The 21,979-nt window shown below is 35.6% G+C and overlaps 2 protein-coding genes across 5 annotated transcripts in view; both read right to left on the bottom strand.

The window, feature by feature from the left end:
- Positions 1 to 4,344: 4,344 nt before the first annotated feature.
- LOC132122598 (cytochrome P450 26A1) lies at positions 4,345 to 7,090 on the bottom strand. The gene is made up of 7 exons (XM_059532977.1): positions 6,829 to 7,090; positions 6,433 to 6,657; positions 5,801 to 6,082; positions 5,555 to 5,710; positions 5,330 to 5,464; positions 5,097 to 5,249; positions 4,345 to 4,988 (listed from the first exon to the last, which is right to left on the bottom strand). The coding sequence occupies exons 1-7, from the start codon at positions 7,015 to 7,017 to the stop codon at positions 4,650 to 4,652; spliced, it is 1,479 nt and encodes a 492-aa protein (XP_059388960.1). The 5' UTR covers positions 7,018 to 7,090; the 3' UTR covers positions 4,345 to 4,649.
- Positions 7,091 to 15,323: 8,233 nt separating this feature from the next.
- Positions 15,324 to 21,979, bottom strand: part of LOC132122031 (exocyst complex component 6-like) — a 78,228-nt gene continuing 71,572 nt past the window's right edge. For 3 of the 4 annotated variants that reach the window (XM_059531872.1, XM_059531871.1, XM_059531874.1), the window contains 3 exons: positions 21,247 to 21,320; positions 16,141 to 16,253; positions 15,324 to 15,571 (listed from right to left, as the gene is read on the bottom strand). In XM_059531872.1, the coding sequence (XP_059387855.1) occupies positions 15,439 to 15,571; positions 16,141 to 16,253; positions 21,247 to 21,320 (320 nt within the window). In that variant the 3' untranslated portion in view covers positions 15,324 to 15,438. The other variant, XM_059531875.1, reaches the window with a different exon arrangement.

A 21,979-nucleotide genomic window follows, 5' to 3' on the forward strand; every position in this document is an offset into this window, starting at 1 on the left:
CCAGTGGATCCTCTGCAGTGAATGGGTGCCGTCAGAATGTGAGTCCAAACAGCTGCTAAAAACATCCCAGTAATCCATAAGTAATCCACATGATTCAGTCTTGTGAACTGAAAAGCTGCATGTATATATATATTTATCCATGCATTTTGTTTATACTTTTAAATATTTGAATTTGCATTCAAGCTGCACATTTTATTGTTTCTCCAGCTGGTTACTTACCTGTCACTTTGGCTTAATATTATAATATTAATATTATAATATCAAGCCAACATACACTATTGTATGAGAACTATTTGAACTAAAACAACTGAAACTTGACTGAAACAATATTGAACTAAACTGAGCTACATAGTGACATTATTATCTTTGGTTGAGCTGCACTACAGCTGAAATTGAATTTCTTCTATGATTCATGAATTTTACAAAAAATTATATATATAATATAAAAAACAAGTATGAGTTAGTAATAGTGATGCTTGTTTTAGTTTTTACACACACACACACACACACACACACAAAAGGAACAAAATGCAAGACTGTTGACGAACTATCTACAAATGTGTGTAATGTTTTCTGGATGATGTACTTTATACCTGAAGGAGATCATATGCTTCTTTTACTCTTTTCTTGTACAAGAGGCTTTTGCATGCAATTTTGAGCTTGTTTTCTTCATCAAATGCTAAACCAGACCTGCAAAACTTCCAGCTCACGAGAAATGGATAAATTAATGTCTCTGTGAGGTCATGCCTTTTTTTTTGCAAATGACTGAACTTTTCGTGACCCTGGGGACCCGTGAAAAGCCCCCCCTTGATTATAAATAATAGCAATGGGCTGCTAATAGTTAATCCGATTGAAAGCTGGAAAAGTCTGATATGAATTTGGCAGGAGGGCAAGAGGGCAGCAGACGTGTAAACGCTTTTAGAAACGTTCTCGTTGACCCTCGTGGTAATGAAAAAGTCATTTTCACTTCAGTGTTGGAGAGCCATATCAGTCAGCTTGGTTCAGACCTCTATAACACTTCCCCTGTGGAGTATGTTTAGCTGAAATTACATGTTTTCGATTAAACCTAAAGTATAAAACAGGTTATGTAACAAACATGGACAAACCCTTAATTCATGCAGCTTGTGCTACTCAATCAAATAAATATACTAAAATGTATTTGAAAAATAGATTTATTTCATTCAACATATACTACAAGTACATTTACATATTTATGTGCTTAATAAAAATACCCTGCAATTGTACTGGTATACTTAAAGTCTGATAAAATGGAACAACTCATTTTGTGCTTAATGCACTGTATATTATAAGACATATTGAAGTATATCTGATTGTGCACTTAAGTAAATTTGAAATATCTTGCGTTTAAAGACCAATGCAAAGATCATACAGTCCTCATAAATAGTGAAATTAAAACATGTTAGGCTTAATATTAAGACATGTGCATAGTGCACAAGTAGTACTCCAAATAAAGTTTAATTAAAGTGTACGAGTAAATATGGTAATATATGTGACCCCGGACCACAAAACCAGTCTTAAGTCTCTGGGGTATATTTTTAGCAATAGCCAAAAAAAACATTGTATGGGTCAAAATTATAGATTTTTCTTTTATGGCAAAAATCATTAGGATATTAAGTAAAGATCATGTTCCATGATGATATTCTGTAAATTTCCTACCGTGAATATATCAAAACTTATTTTTTCATTAGTAATATGTATTGCTAACAATTAATTTGGACAACTTCAAATGGGATTTTCTCAGTTTTTCGATTTTTGTGCACCCTCAGATTGCAGATTTTCAAATATTGTCCGATCCTAATAAACTATACATCAACTGAAAGGTTATTTATTCAGATTTCAGATTTTGTATAAATCTCAATTTCGAAAAATTTACCCTTAATATAGGTTTTGTGGTCCAGGGTCACATTTTTGAACTTTACTTATTAAGAAATAAATGTATTTTAAATAGGCCTATATTACTTTTTACTATTGGAGTCACATTTATATAGTGCTTTATACAATACAGATTGTTTCAAAACAGCTTAACATTAACAAACAAGACAATGACAGTGTTCATTTCACAGATTTCATCAATTATGAAACAGAAGATGAGAATGTTACTATTCAACTCAAGTCAGTTCACTGTTGATTCAGTTCAACTCAGTAAATCTCAACATCACAAAGTCCATTCGTTTTGAAACACCTTCATTTCAGCTATAAGCAGCTCTACAGGAGGATATAGTGCTTGACATCTGATAAATCAGTGCAGTTGAATCAAAAATATTGCTGAAAAATACGTCTTCGTAACATTAAATGATCAATAATCAATGATAAATAAACAGGTGAACAAATCCCTTATACTTGCACTGAAAATGGGACTTAAGTCATACTAATATTTAACAGAAATCAGCAAACCAGAAACACATTATAAAAACATCCAATCAGCCATATAGGAACATTAAAACTGCAGTGCCACAGTACTATGACTTTTGCACAGGCATCGCTTATATTTTGTGCAGAAAATGTGAAAAAATAAACTTCTCAGCTGAAAATGCTTCTTTTATTCTCTTCCCTTACGCTAAACAACAAGCAGTTCAGTGTATGAGGGAAAACACCCTGCAATTACGGTGATTTACACTGTGTTCAGTTCAAGGGAGTGAATAAAAACAGCCCTCTTTCATTTGCTTGCTATAAAGTCTGTATATATGCGCAAATGTAGAGAAAAAATGGCTCTGGGAATAAAAAGTTTTATTGTCACCCCTAGATGTCAAACAATAGGCCGGACAGACATTCTTTACAAGGTGATAGGAGGAAAAGTTCAGCTGCATCTCTCCCAAGGCCTGGACCTGCAGCGATAGGGTGGATGAACATAAAGGTGTCAGGCCTGCGGCGGGACGCATGTAAATCAGCAGCAGAGAAAAGCAGAGAAATGGCTAAGAGAGGCATCTGCCAGCATCTCACCGCCTTCTCTGTCTCTCATGCCGTGTCACACAAGGACAAGTCCCTTCCACATGACCACTGTGCGCTGGGAGACGCGTAATGCATTTGCGCAAATTTGCAACAACTTACGTGGGACGCCTATGCGGGTCGTTAGAACAACCATACGGCAGCGCAATAAGCTTTGGAGACAACATTTGTCATCTGCAAATATTTTACAAAACATTATTACTCAAAACAGAGAAACAGCACCAGTAATAATACAACAAAACAAAATAAAATAAACAGATACATAACCTTCCTCCCACAGTGACACTTGAATGACTTCCATGATGATTTATATTCAAAATGTGGAAAGAAGTCTGAATTGTAGGTCTTTATCTAGATATCTAAACATATAGTAACAATGTTAAATGTTTAACATGTAAAGTCTGACATAATTTTTTTTTTATGGAACAGTTTATTGAATCCTTTTGACATTTTTTTTTAAATCATATGCCAAAATAATAATTTAAAAAAATTTTGCATATGTGTTTTTTGTTGAGTATCATATTTGATACACCAGGCTTTTAAAGCTAAATATAGTGAGAATATGGAGCCCACATCTTACTTTTATTCAAAGCTCCTATCTGCAAAAATATGCAATTTTGTGTGGTTGTTGATATTTATATGACCAAACATTCTGGTGGCTTGTAATAAAGAAATTAGATCTTTATAATACATAGCAGATTACTTTCATAAAATGCATATAAATATCAGTTGCCACTCTATGTCTCCCAGTAAAATTATTTTTAAATGTTTAGTTTCATGATTAAAGCTTTTATTGTGTCATTTTTAAAGCAATGCAATACAATGATAATTGAGAGAAATATTACTAATAATATTACTTACTAATAATATATATTGTTTTTATATTTTCTTTCTAAAAATCTGTATTTGTGCCATGACTTGAAGCTGGATTCTTTCAGTTTTACTAAGACAACAGAAAGCATGTATTCGATATAAGTTTTTGCCAACATTTTTTGTCATTTTGATAATTTAAAGGACTTAGAAATTTCCATATCAAATATTATCCAGTAGACTTTATAGGGTTAAGTACAATTACAAGCAGGATGTTATTATTGTTTTGGAACTCATGATTGATCTAAATGTTGTTCCACATCCATCTACTTCCAGACACTTATCTGAACCCATATTTGCTCAGTTTCTTTAGTCAAAACTCCAGGTACTTTGCATTTCATAATGCTTTAGTTGCCCATGAGAAGACATTTTCAGAAAACATGTGGATTCCACTTTTTACATTAGAAAGGTTTAGGACATTGTCCAGAATGTTCAATCTTCAAATTTGTATATGCATGGGCTTTGCATGTGAATAAAATTCTACTATTAGCATCAGGAATGAAAAGTCAGTTAAAATTTAAAAGAACTTGTTTTATTAAATAAAACACATATGATAAAGAGGAAGTTAAATAAGTTGCACACAGTACAAAAGCTATATATATATATATATATATATATATAACACAACTACATTATAAATATACATCACAGACACTTTGTAAAATTACAGTGATCCATGAAAAAGTAGTGCCCTCGTTTTAGCTTTCTTGTATAGACTTATATACAAATCTTTCATATAAACAAAATAGAAAATATCCAATACATCACAGCTCATCTAAAAACATATGTACAAAGCTCGTGTTCGTTCAGGACTAATTTCTGACGTAACTACTGAACTTGGTGGGGAGATTGTCCACTGGGTAAACGGTTGGGCCCGTTTTCATCGTCGGGGGTCCATTTGAAAGAATCCAGTTGCACTGCTGTGTTAGCTCGACTAAAAAGATCTTGAGTAACACTTTGGCAAATTCTTTGCCCACACACATCCTGGAACCGCCTCCGAAGGGGATGTAGTTAAACCTGGAGCCGTCCTCCAGGCCTTTGCCCATGAACCTCTCTGGCTGGAACTCATCTTTGTTTGGAAACACCTCAGCAACGTCATGTGTGTCACAAATGCTGTAGATCACGTTCCATCCTTTAGGTATCTGGTAACCCTGAATGAAAATTAAAGATCATTTGGTGTTAAAGATTGATTTACACCATGGGAGAACATTTAGAAGCAGTCAATAATATTAATGAGCAAGCCTTAAAGTTGAACTTACATTCAGTTCAAAGGTTTTGAGTGCCACTCTGAAGCCTCCAGGCACAGGGGGGTTGATTCTGAGAGTTTCTTTAATCACACATCCAGTGTACTTCAGTTGTTCCAACATCTCCATACTTAATGTCTTTCCAGGTGAATACATCCCCATTTCAACCTGTGAATGAAAATGTGTCAATTAGCCCACACATTGCTTTAAATGTGCCATCAAACTGAGAAGAACGTTTTGGATCATACCTTCTCCTGAACCTCCTCTCGAACTTTCTGCACCACTTCTGAATTCAGACCCAAGAACATCACCAGTGAGGTTGCAGTGCTGGCGGTGGTCTCGTGACCCCCAAACAGAAGCTCAGTAGCTGCTTCTTTCATTGCCTGAGGGAAACACACATTTCGTTATTGCTGTTCCCTGACTGGATGTCACTTACTTACTAATATCTGATAAGTCTTATGAGAAATAGTTACCTGCAAACTGAAGGGCTCATCACTTCTCCTGCTGCTCTCAATCAACAGCTGAAGAGCATCTTTGTGTTTTTGCTCGTTTTCATTGTCATCATCTTGAATTTTCTTCCTGATGTTCTCCTCAATTTTGGAATGAATGAAATTGCGTGCTCTCAGACCCTGCCAAATAAATTACAGGTTTTTATTTTCTCGAGTTTATTTCACAATACCGAAAATGCATCTTCAGACTGTCATTCTACAGTAACTCACCCTGTACAAGCCACTGAAAGGAACATCAATTGGCAGGGAGAACAAGTTTTTAATCATTTCCTCAAAAGCTTCCACCAGTTCCTGCTCATCTGTCTTTATTTGCTCAGGCTCGAAACCAAGAAGGATTCTCATGGCTATACGAAACATGAGTCGTTTCATCTCTGGGTAAACCAGCACACATGTATCTCTTTGCAGCCAGTCTTCAATGGCACTCTTCACCTCCTCCTGGATAACTGGAATGTAGTGCTCAAGAGCATCTCTTGAGAATGCTCTCATAATGGCCTAAACAGAACATTAGATATAAAAAAAATTAAATCCGTGCATCTTCTCAAACTTTTTTTCCATTTTCATATGCAAAGAATGAATCTGGGGTTTACTGGACAGTTTAAGATTGACACTGTAACACTCAGAACTTCTTGGCTAACTTTGGAAGATTTCTCACATATTCCATTGTTTCATTGAAGAAAATCTCAAGTGCCTCAAAACTTTCAAATGTAATAGCTTTACATTGCCACTGGCATACTGGCAATGTTCTTGCGTAAGTTCCTCAGAGAACATTGTTATAATATTGGAAGAAATTCACAACATGAATGTAGCCTATTATACAAAACACAAAAAATTAGCATCCTTACCTTTTTCTTGTTTTTGTGTTGAGTGCCATGAACATTGGAGAGCGTGTCAGAGCCCAGTATGGTTCTCACTGATGCTGGCCACTGAACAGAAACCAGCTTGTGTTCGCCCAACAGAATCTGCCTCACGTTATCAGCTCCCATCACCCTGACAGTCGGGTTACCAAAGAGGTGCGTTTTGTAGATGCAGCCGTATTTCTGGCGCTTCATCCTTAGGAACTTTCTTCTCTGTGTACAAAGACAACGCGTTATTATTGGCAAAAATATTCCAAACGCGCATTTTACTCCACATGCATCCGTTATTAAAACACAACAAAACATTAGAGTGCATCAAATTTAGCTACCAGCTAAGTACATTCAGCTGAACTTGTACAAACGGCAATACAAGCGCACGCGTACCTGGAGGATCAGCTGGAGCGTCTCTCCGATGAAGGGTAAGCCCATGGTCCCTGGCGGCAGGGGACTTCTACAGTTCGGATCGACCCGGCGAATCAATAACATCTCCCACAACTTAACCGCGGCGAGAAAGAGCAGAACGGGGAGCACGATGGTGCAGAGAAATGTGACTATAAGCGTGTATAGCCCCATGCTGAAGCGCGCAAAGATTGCAAAAGAGCTTCTGGAGAGGAGACGCGTCTTTACGCACTGAGGGCGTCCTCGCTTGCGCGCCCTTATATATCCATTGCGCAGGTCTCCTCCTGTTACCTTCCTCAGATAAATTAGTTCACACAAAGTTCATCTTTAATTGTGGTGTCATCTCGCCCCGCCCACAGGGCAGAAGCTGTTCCAAACTCTGAACCATTTGTTAAAGGCGCATTTTAATACCACCTCCTGTAGAAGGCAGACAATCCAGAGATTTCACTTTGAAAAGGTGTTAATTCCACCGACACAAAAGGAAGTATACGAGGCTCTTTTGTTGCCAATATTCCCGTCGTTTACACTCATTACTCAGGGCTTGTGTGGCATCAGAAATGCCGCAGAGGATTAAATTGAGGAGCTTAACTGTGAAGCTCTACTTTTACATTTTAAATCCCTTAAATGTCCCTCTTTTTGTCTTTCTTTGGCTTGGGGGTCTTTAAAAGGCCATTACAGAGTTTAGAAAGCTTATCTACGCATGTACAGTATATATATATATATATGGAATGGAAAAATATTTTTTATAAAAAGAATTAGGTTGAAAAGAATTACATTTTTACTGTGCTCTCTGTAGATTTTGAGTTTATATTTATCTAGACAACAATAGCTGATTTGCTGTGAAAATACATAGAGTTGATTTCAGTCATTATTACCAGGATCTGATCCCAATATCAATATACATTATAATACAATATTGAAAATCTGTGAACACTGTGTACGATATATCAACCTAGACATGTTTAAGTTGTTGGGGTCAGTGATTGAAATAAGTTTGGACAGTTTTAGGGCTGTGTTACTGGATCTCGTCTCACATTAGACTTTAACTTGGAACCGTGCTATAGCTGTTATGCCCTGTTTTCATGTGGAGCAGAGTGTGCAGTAATATCATAAACATGGTCATTGTCTCGCTGCGGGTTCAAACTCGGGTCAGCTTAAGAAGTGACGGAGCAGAGCAAGGTTACCGGTACATGAAGAGCAAACACCCACAGTCTGAATTACTGTTTTTACGACAGCCATAACGTGGAAAAAACAAACTGGGAAGTCAGTCATTTAAAGAGACAGGATGGCTCCAAATTTGTCCCTCTCTTTATTCTTTGATGCGTGTCTGCCCTGCATTTCACCTTTCATCCTGTGTGATGGGATGGGGAAAACTCACGCGTGACATATCTACCTTTGAGGGGTATTTTACGCATGCGTCTATGTAAGCAGCACATTCATATGTTAACCCATTACACGACCGTTGCCATATTTATTCTTCGACATGACCCGACCATGCCAAATGCCCCAAGTGAACCTTCAAACTTGGCCTTATTTGTGAATTTGTGCAATTATGAGACTTGTTTTCCCTCGTCAGAGTCATAGCAGTGTGTGAAATGCTTTGATGAACCTAATAAACTCTTTCAACCTGAGTCAACAGCAATGCAACCTGAAGTTCAAGGATATTTCACCGAAGAAAGCTTGTATAAATTCTTCCTATTTATAGCTCTCAAATAGTTTTTTTTATTATTGGTATGTGTTTTTTCCCCCCTGAATATATCCAATGTAAACTGTTATATCACCCAGTTGTATTTTAATCCACTGGCAACATTTGTGACCAAACTTTTCTGTTATGTATTTTACAAAAAGAATTGTCAACTGTAAATGAAATTGATTTTTAATCAAAATATTAAGATGAAAGATGTGATACAGGTCATCATCAATGGAATCATAAAGCATATCAATACACTACACATGCAATATACATACACATTTTAAAAGCTCTATTAATAATGTATTAAGTCTTGTAGAAAACATGAACACAATTTATTTAAACTATTTTTCCAACTTCCTGTTGCAAATGTGCAATATTCATAAATTATTAACAGGAAAAAAACATTAAAAGCAAACAATAATGATAATAATTATTAAAAAAAATATTGTAAATATAAATATATTTGCAAATATATGGAAAAGATTACAGTTGGTTGCATAATGCAATGGATATGTCCATAGATGTAAAAACGTGATGATTTAGCTGAGCTGAGAATGCTTATTGTGGGATTAAAACTGACAATAAAACTGAACAACTGAATCGAATCTTCCCGTTCACTTTGCACTGATTGTTATATGTAGCTAAATCATGTAGTAAGAGCTTTCATTACTAAAAATAGTTCAAAGGGAGTTGCCTAAACGCAATGCATCCATGCTGTCCGCTATTTATTTCTCACATCGATACTTACTGATTTTGGAGAGTAATATATTCTGAGTTATCGTTGACCATACACGACACTTATGAGCTGTAATATCCAGTGCAGTGTTTGTGTTGGTCTCAGTGCTCGTTCCCGGGCGCTGGTGACCCGCTGGTGACCCTGCAGTGCGGACCCTGACATCTCTGTGAACTCTGGGCTCAAAGCTCGCCAAGTTCACTGTCCATCAAATAACGAGATAACACAGCCTGAGCAGCAGTAATTATCCACACTGCGATCTATTCTGCGCTGTCCTTCACAGAAATCAAATCAAGGGCATCATTAAAGCCACTTACAGTAATGTTCTAATTGGGTCAAGAGATAAACAGCCTTTCACTGGTGCGCGAGAGAGAGTTTTAATTGGAGCTTCGGATGTAGATCGTCGTTTTTATCACAGTTTCATCCTCATCATCTGCCTATATTAAGATATAGGTTACAGAGAAGAATCTGTTTTAAAAATGGCCGTGAAAAGCAGGGGCGTAGCAAGCTTTTCAAAAATGCGGGGGATGGATGTGGTTTGTTTATAAACAATAAAAACGATGAATACAGTGACAGAGGGGTACAAAATGCAGGGCTTAAAGTTCTCCGGCACCGTGCCAGATTTCCGTCTTGCAGCGTTTGGCTGGGAAAAAAAATAATCCTACATTGAAAAAAAAATAAAAATCAGAAAAGGGGAGAAAAAAAAACGCCCACACAAAGCTTTTTCTCTGGTGGTATAAATAATGTAAACAATATACTGTTTTTAAACATCAAAATAATATACACTTTTATTTCATAGTTCTTCAACAGGTATGCAAACAATGTCATCATTTCTCACTTTTTTCTCCTAAACAGGTAACGTTACAATCAAACACAACAGGGAAGTATCCACAAAAGTATTCAGCTAATCAACAAACAATGCTCAAAATATCAAAATCAGTTGCACTGGCAATGAACCCATAAATACACTGCTTAACAATGGCAGTTTGCCCCCCCCCCCCCGTCTATTCCCTGCTTTCTTCATCACAGTTATGTTATACATTGCATGCCACATAAAGTTACATAACCGAATTTAGCTAGCTGCTGAACAATATCCCAATAATAGCAATTAGCATTAGTCTAAAAACGAAATATAATACCGAAAACACTCGACATGTCAACAAAACGATAACAGAACATCTTCCCAAAAACATATCACGCTTATTTAAAAACTTCGAAAGCATAAACACTTATTCAAAATACCTGGAAAAGGGAGATGTAAATAACCATAACCGTAAGTTCTCGCCTCCTCAGCACGAGCTGAGCTGACCGATAACACCCAAGAGAGGCGGGACTTAAAGCAGAACAGCCAATCATCAGCCGGTCACACTCAAAGCCGGTTTCATGTTTGAGAGGGAGGGGGGAGAGGAGGCAGCCGCAACGAGCGGGACACAGAGCGGCCAGAGAAACCGAGGAGAGACTGTAGTAAAGCGTTTGTGCAAAACTGCGGAAAAACTGCAGAAAACGTGCGGGTGTTGAACCCTCTCACCGGGAAAAGTGTGGGTGCGACGCCCCTTGAAAAAAGTAGTCTGCAAGCTTTACAATGATGTCAATTGTTCAACTTCTTAAATTAATTTGTAAGCAGTTTTCATGACGTGGGTTAACTGCTTTCGCGCTACCCACATTGTCTTTTGTTGAAAACTATTCAGTCACCCAATTGAGAGACACTTTTGTGATAAACATGTAAGTTTAAATGTTTAGTAAAGAGGCAAATAACACAGTTTTGTTGAGTTCAGACTGGAACAGAAGTCCTCAAGCAGCATATTGTTGTTATTTTTACCTCCTCAAGCGAACGCGACTCCTCCGCGAGCCTCTAGCCTAGTGTGCCCTTACTTGTAATCTAACTTTTGAAAATGTACGTTACATATAATTATACGGGGGAAAAAAGATAAGGACCAAGTCTAATTAGGGGCGTCCGATCCCCCCATCCCGACATAGGCTATAATTCGCACCTATGATGAAAAGGAATCGTTTTCGATTACCATATATAAAAACGTCTCTACACTCTGGATAAAATACTTTATATACCCTGTGATCATATCAAATTATTAATTGTCAGCAGGTATTTCAGAAATGATATGGGTCTATCCTAACCCCCGCATCTATACCTTGGTTGCCGTGTAGCCTACGCAGTTTGCCGGAGCTACTTTGCTGTTGTTGTTTACTCGCATAAAATGACCCACATTAGTGACACGTGGCACAGCTATAGGTAGTGAATTTGTCTTTGATTTATGAGTTTACATGACATATAGACCCGCGAACGCAGTTTGAACCGTGAGCACCGCAGGAGGGGGTCACGAGAGCACAGCCAAACAGTTCACTAAAGGGTCAGACTGAAGACTGACTTTAAACTATATAACCTCCAGCCTCTGGAGCCTCATTCCGTCTTTTATTTGCATTTTAAAATACTGCTGCTATTAAAGGCTCTTTCCTTGCCAGACGAAACAAAACGACTAGATGGCAGAATATATAAAATGTTCCTGTGTCACTAATAGTTAAAAAGAGTTCATATGGTACATAATTTCGCTTATGCAGTGGCTTTGAACTCTCCTTCTGTATTAAAAAAGGAGACGCATTTCAATTAAATACTGACTTTTTTAATTTTTGTAATTAGTGGTGCTTTTATGTACTTTATATTAACTTATATTTATTTAATAAATCTGAATATATAGTTATAAGTCTGAATTTATAGAAATAGATCTGAATATATAGCTATAAGAAGTGAATCTGTATAGTTATAATTTCGTAAATAAATAATTGTATAAGGCTGAATATATATAAATGTAAATCATTTATATAAATGCATATAAAATCAGAAAATATGTATAAATCCTGAATATACTGTAAAATGCAAATATGGATAAACGTTATTGTCTACATCTCAATATAACTATCTTTATTATAAGGCATAGCAACAGACATTTTATTATACCTGTACATACTGTGGTTATCAATGTAAATATTTTACTATATTAATTATTATAAGTGCATCTCACTAATCTAAACCAAACCAAGAGTATTTTCCCATTTACTTTTGAAAAGGCTGGTTTTGGTGCCAAAAGGTCCTCAAAGTCTGTGAAAATGCTAATAGACATATTTTCTACAGAGTTCAGCATGGCTGAGAGGGCTAGGGAAATTGCTAACAACATCATATGTTTACAAATAATTAAATAATTGCAGCAGCATTTAATAGATAGTATTACTTAAAATAAATGATAAGTAAAAATTGATAGCCTGAAGTCGCTTTGGATAAAAGCGTCTGCTAAATGCATAAATTTAATTTAATTTAAATTAAAATAGTACAATATCTCATTGATACATGTACAGGATATATAGGCATACTTTTTTGTGCATACACAATTTACATTTATATATTCAGATTCATAAAATTATATATTCAGATTTACCTCTATTCATTCAGAATTATAACTATATATTCAGACTTATTACTATATAGTCAGACTTATTAGTATATATTTAGATTTACTTCTATTTATTTAGACATAATATACTCAGGCTTATAACTATATATTCAAAATTCACATTTATATATTCAGGCAAAAAACTATATATTAAAGGCTATAACTATATGTTCATATTTGCTATATTTAGACTTATATGTATTCAGACTTAACTATTCAGAATTATAAGTATATATTCAGATTTACTTTTCAGATTTATAACTATATATTCAGATTTATAAAATTATATATTCAAATTTACATTTATATATTCAGAATTATAACCATATATTCAGACTTATTACTATATATTCAGATTTACTTCATTCAGAGTATATATATATATATATATATATATACATATACACAGAATTATAACTATATATTCAGATTTATAACTATATATTCAGAATTATAGGTATATATATTCATATTTACTTCTATATTTTCAGACTTATAACCATGCATGATAGAGCATAAGAAACTCCTGTATAAAAAAAAAGTCAAATCATTTTGATTCCAAATTTTTGACCTATAGTGTGTGTGTTTGTATATATATATATATATATATGTATATATATATATATATATATATATATATAGATAGATAGATAGATATAGATAAAGCATAAAAGGTACTCGATGAGTAGCAAAAGCAAAGGATGAAGGAAGGGAGTAAAATGTTGCTTTTAACATTTCATATGACAAAAAGAAATCTGGTTTTCAAAGTTGTTAAAGCGTCCCGTTTGATGGACTAATGCAGGGCCCAGAGCTGCCGGACCACCTCCATCCAGATTGTCCACATTCATTGATGACAGACTGGACCTAGCGGATTGTTTGCAAATATATCCTTCAAGAGAATATCCCAACTGGAATACTGGTGAAATGAAGTTTAGAAATATCAGCTATCATCTGTTCAAAACTAAGCATGACTTTAAATGCAATAAAACAATTAAATGTACAATTAAAACCATTACATTGAATATTTAACAATTAACATTAATATTTAATATAAAAACAATATAAACTCAACAATTGAATAAGATAATCCACCAGAAAGAAGTTTTACATTGCTTGTTATCTTAATTTCATAAAAAAGTATATGTATATATATATGTGTGTGTGTGTATATATATATATATATATATATATATACACACACACACACACACACACACACACACACACACACACACACACACACTGGTACATATATATAAAAATTTTTTTTTTTAAAAATGAAATTAAGATACCAAGCTATGTTTAGAACTTTAACTGTATATAGAGTAACAATGTTGTAAAGACATTAGAAGAAAAGAAAGAAACAAACAAGTGATCAAGATGTATTTTTGGTGACATTTTATTTAAGCACACAAATATAAATAGGTGGACTTTGAAAACAACTGAAGTCACTTGGGTTTGTGTAACTCCTGCTAATGCCAGTTTTTGGATATTGTGACTGTCTGCCTCATTGAAATGTTGAATATCTGAGTGACACTTTACAGTAACTTTCATTTTTAATTTTAACATTCCATAGTGCCTAACAGATCATTAGTTAATGTACATTCAAACACTTGTAATATCTGAATGTAAAGGAACTACTGATTTGTTAACCACATCTTTAAGTCATAAGAGTTATTTTAAAGTGAGACCAATATTAGTGTTGTTATAACCATAAGACAACAGAAAACTGAAATATGGAAACATCCTCAGATGAAACATTTTATCTTTACATTCCATTTTTTCCCCATTTTAATTTTTTTTAATGGTATATACAGTGGTACTTTAAATACATAAGCATTGAGTTGCTAGTTGAAATGCAAACTTAAATAATTTTCAGTGCAAAATGCCTGCTCAAAAAAATTTTAAGAAACAAAATAAAATCATGTGGATAAAGATATTAATCTGGGTTCTTTCTACGTCTGAAGCTGGACCAATTATTGCTTATTTATTTTCACCTAAAAATTATATTCTAACACATCTGAACCCAAAGCTTTCATTTAACCCTGAGAAATAAAAAAAAATGAAATATTCCATGGTTGCATCGTTCAGTGAATGCAGCTCACACTTTTAGATTCTTTCAATAAAAAAGTGCTGTTTGTGCACATGAGTTGGAACAACGTAAAAGAAAAAACGATGCATTCTCATGCAAATGTTTAGCATTTATAGGTTACCTAATTTGAGTCAACTTCAACTCAAGGCAGACCAATGGGAAGCGTGATTCAATAGCATTGTTAAATATATTTAAAATTATTTACAATAAAAACTTCATCCATGTTACACCAGGGAGAATTTCAAACAGGATGCAATTCGACCATCAGCATCACCAGTCACATACACACCGCCGCTCTCTCAAGTGTAGTGTTAGGAGTCATTGCACTTTCACAACGTACAAAACATAATTCTCAACCTTTAAAAATACATTACAAAAATTACTGCATAACTTCATCTGTTGACTTTTTTTCTCTTTATTTTTGCACTATATTTACATTATTAAGCTACAGTGGTGAATATTTTGGCAGAAGACATGGACGATGCAGTACTTTGAGAGTAGTTACCTTACAGCCAGTTATTGGATTTCAAAAAAAGGGCCAAAGCAAGAAGTATAACACAGTTTGTAAGTAACATTGTCAAACCCAGCCCAGTGTTTGGAGTTCATGTGGATGACTCTAGGAATGCTGGGACATTCCATTCACCAGACTTCTGAGCTGCTTCACCACCGTCTCGATCAATTTCTGCTTGTCACGGTCGTTCTTCCTGAACTGGGTGAAGATGTTGTTCTTTTTACTTGTGTCTTTCATTCTGGGAAAGCAAAAACACATTTAAATTCATTATCAAAGAGAGATTTTTCAGTGCAGTAAAAATTATGAATTAGTAATGTTAAAGTGATTTGTGACCTATGTATCATATAATAAGTAAATTATTCACATTTTATTATTATTCAGCCTCTCTGTACAGTATGCATGCTGCAATGGGTGTGGGATTAATAAATGATGATGAAATAAACAATATTACACATGAAGTTATTCATGCAGCTTTTCACATTACTATGGAGAGAGAGAAATCCTTATTGGATCTACATACCCTCTGTTGACTCTGGCATTGGTAAGTAAGAAAAAGGAAAGAGGATCAAGATTATATATTAGGTTAAAAAACACATCGGAGCTCCACTGTTCAAATCACTTCATCATTTGTTCACTTATGTTTGAGATTCTGTTGTGAAACTAGTGAGCCCCCAGCTGCCTTCTAAGGCAACCTCAAAACCATCATGGTTATAAAAGTAACTGTTTAAAGCACTAATGATTTCAGCGGAGTTTGATATATAAGCATTTCTTCACTGAGCTGAAGGAAAGAGTAAAAACACTACATACTTTTCTAAAAGTGCTAGCGCAGTGGAGGGGTTCACCCGCAGGTACTTCGAGGTGGGCTGTCCGTAGTCTGCTAGGTACGTGGACCAATCCCACACCATGAACAGATCTAGAAGCTGAATGAATTACAAAAACACACACAGCGTCAAAACCAGAACCTTAAAACGTAACGTTTCTAATCTTATAACTTGAACCAGAACCAACAGAATAGGTTGTAACACACTGAAAAAGAATACAATGAATGTAATGGCCATTTGTTTTGATTTAACATACATTTTTACATTTTAAAGAGTTACACACAGAAAAACGTGAACATCACAATATAATAATTAGGGTCGCCACATTTCTTGAACAAAAGAATTTCAAAGGACTGTATATAATTATACATTTGCAAAGATTTTTAAATATAATTTTACAGAGAATGCATACATAATTCAAGCCAAAGAAATATATCACAGCTGAGTATAAGGCCTGGTCAAGATTATTATACTTAAAGTACGCTAAAATTAAAACCATAAAACATTTTCATTAATTGAAATAAAGAAATTTGGTCTAAAATAATATAAATATGCATTTTTTTCCCAAATGTATTTCAACTAACCCCCAATTTCCACCAGATGCGTAACGGCTGCGGAACGGCTCCGCTGCGTGACAGCTCCGTGTTCCGTCGTCCGTCAATACCCACCAGGTCCGTATTTGTTGCGGAACGGCTGCGGTCATGACTGACAGCTGACGTCACGATGCCCCATGTAATCTCGCGAATTCTGGTGTGATCGCACGATATGTAGTTTCTATACAGAACTACCAAACCAGGAACAGTTTTCCATCCGAAGGAGTATAGGATAGAACTCTTTTCTTTTCTTCATCCATCGTGTCAACGGGGTTAAAACTTCAACAAGCCTGTCTCCGCCCATTATGACGTTTTCAAGGTGTAGTGTAGGGAAATATGAGCACGGTGTATTTTATTTTGAAAATTAAACGGATCTTTTATTTTGTTTCTGGCTGTTCTGTTTTGTCACTCGACTTCCTGTCCTGCATACTCTGCCCTGTAGTGCTGCGGAGCGCTCCGGCATCCGGCAAAAATAGAAGCTCTGCGTATCTGCTCCGGAGGGCTGCGGATCGCCGGAGTCGGAACGCAGCTGTAACGCATTTAGTGGAAATACACTCATTGACTTTAATGGAAACCTATTGACTCCGCCGCCATGCCGGAGCCGTAACGCAGCCGTTACGCATCTGGTGGAAATTGGGGGTAATGGCCAAAGCAAAATTTCTCATTTTCCGTTAAATAACTAAAACTTAAATAAAAATTAATATATATATTTTAGAATTCTTGTTCATATATATATATATATATATATATATATATGTGTGTGTGTTTGTGTGTGTGTATATACATATATATATACACATATACATATATATACATATATATATATATATATATATATATATATATATATATATATACACATAGATAGATAGATAGATAGATAGATAGATAGATAGATAGATAGATAGATAGATAGATACTAAAATAACACTGTTCTGGGAAATTCCCACATTTTCTTTTTTTTTTTTACTTTTTCTAAATAAGAACCACAATCATAAGAAACAAACAATATTCAAGGTCCAAAAAAAAAAAAGAGAAAGTTGTTTGTTGCCCAAAGAGAAGTGTGAGGTCATACACTAATGGCTGGGGTTAGTACTAGGGCACTTGTTGGGGAGCTGGGAGCACTTTAAATGCAAAAGGAAGAGAAATCCCTCCGTGACCTCCAGATAACCCACAGAGGAGCTAATCCTGGCTCCACGGTGCTCTGGTCAGTAGGCTCCCTGCCACTTTGCAACTCTGATTCAAAGCAAGGCTCTGGACACATTAAACTTAATTTGCTGGAGAAGGGCCAGACCACTCACCTCTATATATGCAAATCAATATCAATCAATGGGGGACAATTCCTGGAAGGCTCGTTCATTATAGAGGGCCAGGAGAGGAGGGTTCAGGGGGCTAATAGAACTTCACACCTAATATGTGGTCCGTATTGAGGAGGTCTGTTTTTCAGACCGCTATTAAGTGCTGTTTGCTGCTCCTGCTGGGCTAAGACAATATTGCTGCTAAACATACCAAGACCCTGCAGAGCATCATTGGCAACAAGATTGTGCTTGTAAATGTCAATACTTGCAGACCTTGGGCCAGGGCGAAACAGCTTAATCAATTATCCAAAATAGATTTAAATGCCATTCTTGGTATAGATGATATAAGGTCATGCATTTCCTGAATAACCATCCAATGACTAGTTTGGATCTTGATGGATATTCAATAAAAGGTGGGATCCTAAAGTCCCAGACCACCCTGAAAATATCAAAGCAATATCTTAGATTCTGCACTATCTATAAGTCACTATTTAGAAATCCAAACATTACTTGTGTGCCTTTATTTAAGATTATTATAATCAGAGTCAATGCATTTCTCCTCCAGAATAAGTGCACCAGTCACTGTAGCACTAATCATGACCTTACGTCTTGTATTATTATTATTATTTTTAATTTTCTGTAAAGTTGCTTTGTAACGATTTGTATTGTAAAAAGCGCTATACAAATACACTTGAATTGAATTGAATTGAACCTTACAGAGATCTCACCGGTATAGACTACATGATCTGACGAAGTTCACATTGAGGGGATTTAAATTTCCATTAGAATGACAGCATTACATTGACATTAAATACACCCTAAAATATACTATTATACATATTAATATTAATAGTACATGCTATTCAAAAGTAATTCTTTTTCCAGAAGGGAGGCATTAAATTGACCAAAAGTGACAAGAAACACATTTATATTTCAAATAAATGCTGTTCAATCAAATGCTCTATTCAAGTAATCTTAAAAAATATTTTATGGCTTTCACAAATAAAAAAGATTAAGCAGAACTACTGTGTTTAATACTGATACTCAATAATAAACATTTCTTGAGCACCAAATCAGCATATTAGAGTGATTTCTAAAGGATTATGTGACACTGGACACTGGAGACTGGAGTAATGATTATTAATTAATTGCTTTAAACAGTGATGTTTTAAATGTTGTTTTTATTTCTATTTTTTGCAAAAAGTAGCTAGTTAGTGGAAAAGCTTTAGTACTGTGAACAACTGATCTATTCTCGTGCTACTGAAAAAAGGAGTCAGGGTAAGGTGAGTCAGGTTAGCAGCATCGCTACGTTTAGATACTTATTCGCAATACTGGTGAAAGTGAAGAACACAGGTAAAATTGGACATTTTCATATTCTTTTAAGTGATGTAAGCAAGTTAATTTTTACCAGCACTGCACAGTATCACCTTACAGACAAAAAGAACCTAACCCTAACGTTTAAAACACAACGGTGTAAACAAGAGCTGCTCCATTAGCTGCTGCGTGATTGGCAGGGAGACTGACCTCTATATTTGGTGTCAGTACACGCTCAAAAAAAGCAACAACATAAAAAAAGCAGTAGGTCATCAACTTTGTGTCGGACTGCGATAAGACCTCTAGGGTAGATCTGCGCCATAATGCAGGATGGGAAGGTTATCTACACTGGGGCTGGGGTGAATAGCTAAATTCTGATGGCCAGCACTCCACTGTCCTTATCTCTGACCTTGTCCGAGTGCACTCTGCCCGAATTGGAGCCAGAGCTCGCTGAGAGCACTTGAGAGAAGCTGTCAGCAAATCCTCCAAGAAACTAGGCAAGGATCAAAGTGGCTTCATGCTAATGGAAATCGAGAGGTCTTGGCGAGCAGCCGCAGTCGTGACATGCTGGAAGACGCCACCCCGACCGGAGCTTTCCCACGAACAGGTGGTGTATGTGATTCAGCATGTGGACTGAAATTGCAACCAAAATTACACCCAAAAAATAAATTCTGTCATCATTTACTTACCCTCATGTCATTCCAAACTGTATCTTATTAACATTTATATTCATATAATTTTTAAAGTGTAAAATACATTTAACATATTTTTTATATTTTATATCATATTTAACTTTTAAAATGTTTTTTTTTTTAGCTCTTTTGGAAAGCCATAGAAATGATATAGTTGATTTTTCCTTTTGCTACTGAAGCAAACGTGAATGCAAAAAATTAATTTGTTGTATTTTCTGTTAATCACTATAGAAGTTCACTCAACTATGATGACTTCCACTTTGGAGAACTTTGAAAATGTGAAAATGGTTCATATAGTTACCCTTCCTAATAATGAATGTAAATAAGAGCTCATGGTGTCAAGATCCAAAAAAGCACCCAAAGCTATCATTAATGTGTTGTATAGAAATTGTGTAGGTACTATATTCCAAGGCCTCTGAAGTCATACAATAGCATTACGTGAGGAACAGACCCAAATGGCAATCAAAATTAGCTTATCTTGTAATCAAACACCATCGAAAACCAAAATCATATGGTCTCCTTTTATGATGCTTTTAAATATATTTTAAGAAGATATTTCATACTTTAAAGTGGAAGTCAATTACCACCAAACTGATTGGTTATCATACTACTTTCTTTTGTGTTCTCCAGGAGAAAGTAAATCATAGGTCTGAAACGACATGAGGATTTTTACAGGGATGCACGATATATCTGCCTCGATATCGGTATCGGCCGATAAATGTTAATTTTTCTGTTATCGAACCAATTAGAGAATTTGGACGATATTATGTGTGATTTGAAGAGATGTTCAGCTCTCTGCTGAACATAAATATAGATATTAGAGGTATTAGAAACCAAAGGGATTTTAAACTGAGTGCTTTTAACTCCACACCCTAATAATACTTCCTTATATGACATACCTTTGCAGAAGAAACCTTGACATGACCCCGGTTTTACACCTTAAGCACCTCAGGCCCAGATTAAAAGCTGCAACTCCAAGCAGCACAAAAAAAAAACAGGACCAAATGAAGAAAGAGCTCCCGATAGCATAATGAACCCCACTGCGACTAAGTGATTTCCCCTCCTGAAGGTAAGCGTGTTCAGGTTAGGATAATCCATTAGTGCCTGTGAATGCTGTATGTTCTCCACCCTTCCCCTCAGCTCACTCACAGCGACTGAGGATCAAGAACGGTCATGTCTGCAGAGAGGTCTGTACCTGTCGGAGGTCAATGAAGGCCAACTGCAGTGTGTCCCCCTGGAATCCTGGCACGGGCTCTGAACTGGCAAACACTGTGAAAGGAATAGGTAAATAATATTTAAAAAACAATTAGTTGGTGTGTGTTGTGTAAGGCATGGAGTGAAATCCCTGAACAATATTTACAAAGCATCTTTGTTACCCTGAAACATGAACCAGAACTTGATAAAGCCAACCTATGATCTACTGTTTATTATTATTACATTTCTGAGATTTACATTTCTAACACTAAGTTGTCCTAAAACGTTTAAGCCACATCCACTAAACTTGGTTCATACTTTCAAACTATTCTGACATGTGTTGCATGTGTTTATATAACTTGCCTTACAGTTATCTTTTCAAGACCAGATGATCAAAACTACTTAACCAGCTAACTAACTAGCTAAATCTCCCTCTCTATCCTTCAGTTGGTCACCACAGGAGAATTACCCATATAGATATCTGCCACAGGTTTTACTCAGGATGTCCTTCCTAACTATCTATTTAAGGTTGTCCAAAACCAGATGATCAAAACTAACCATTTAGACCTACGGTTTTCCAAAATCAGAGGATCATAACTAATACACTCTTAATAACTCACAATTGTATTCTTAAAAAAGATGAACATAACTTAACCCTATCTATGGTCTTCTAAAACTAAACGATGATAACTCACTCACCCACTATCTATGATTTTCTGTAACTAGAAAGATAA

Source organism: Carassius carassius, chromosome 40, assembly GCF_963082965.1.
Source record: "Carassius carassius chromosome 40, fCarCar2.1, whole genome shotgun sequence".
NCBI classification, from domain to species: domain Eukaryota; kingdom Metazoa; phylum Chordata; class Actinopteri; order Cypriniformes; family Cyprinidae; genus Carassius; species Carassius carassius.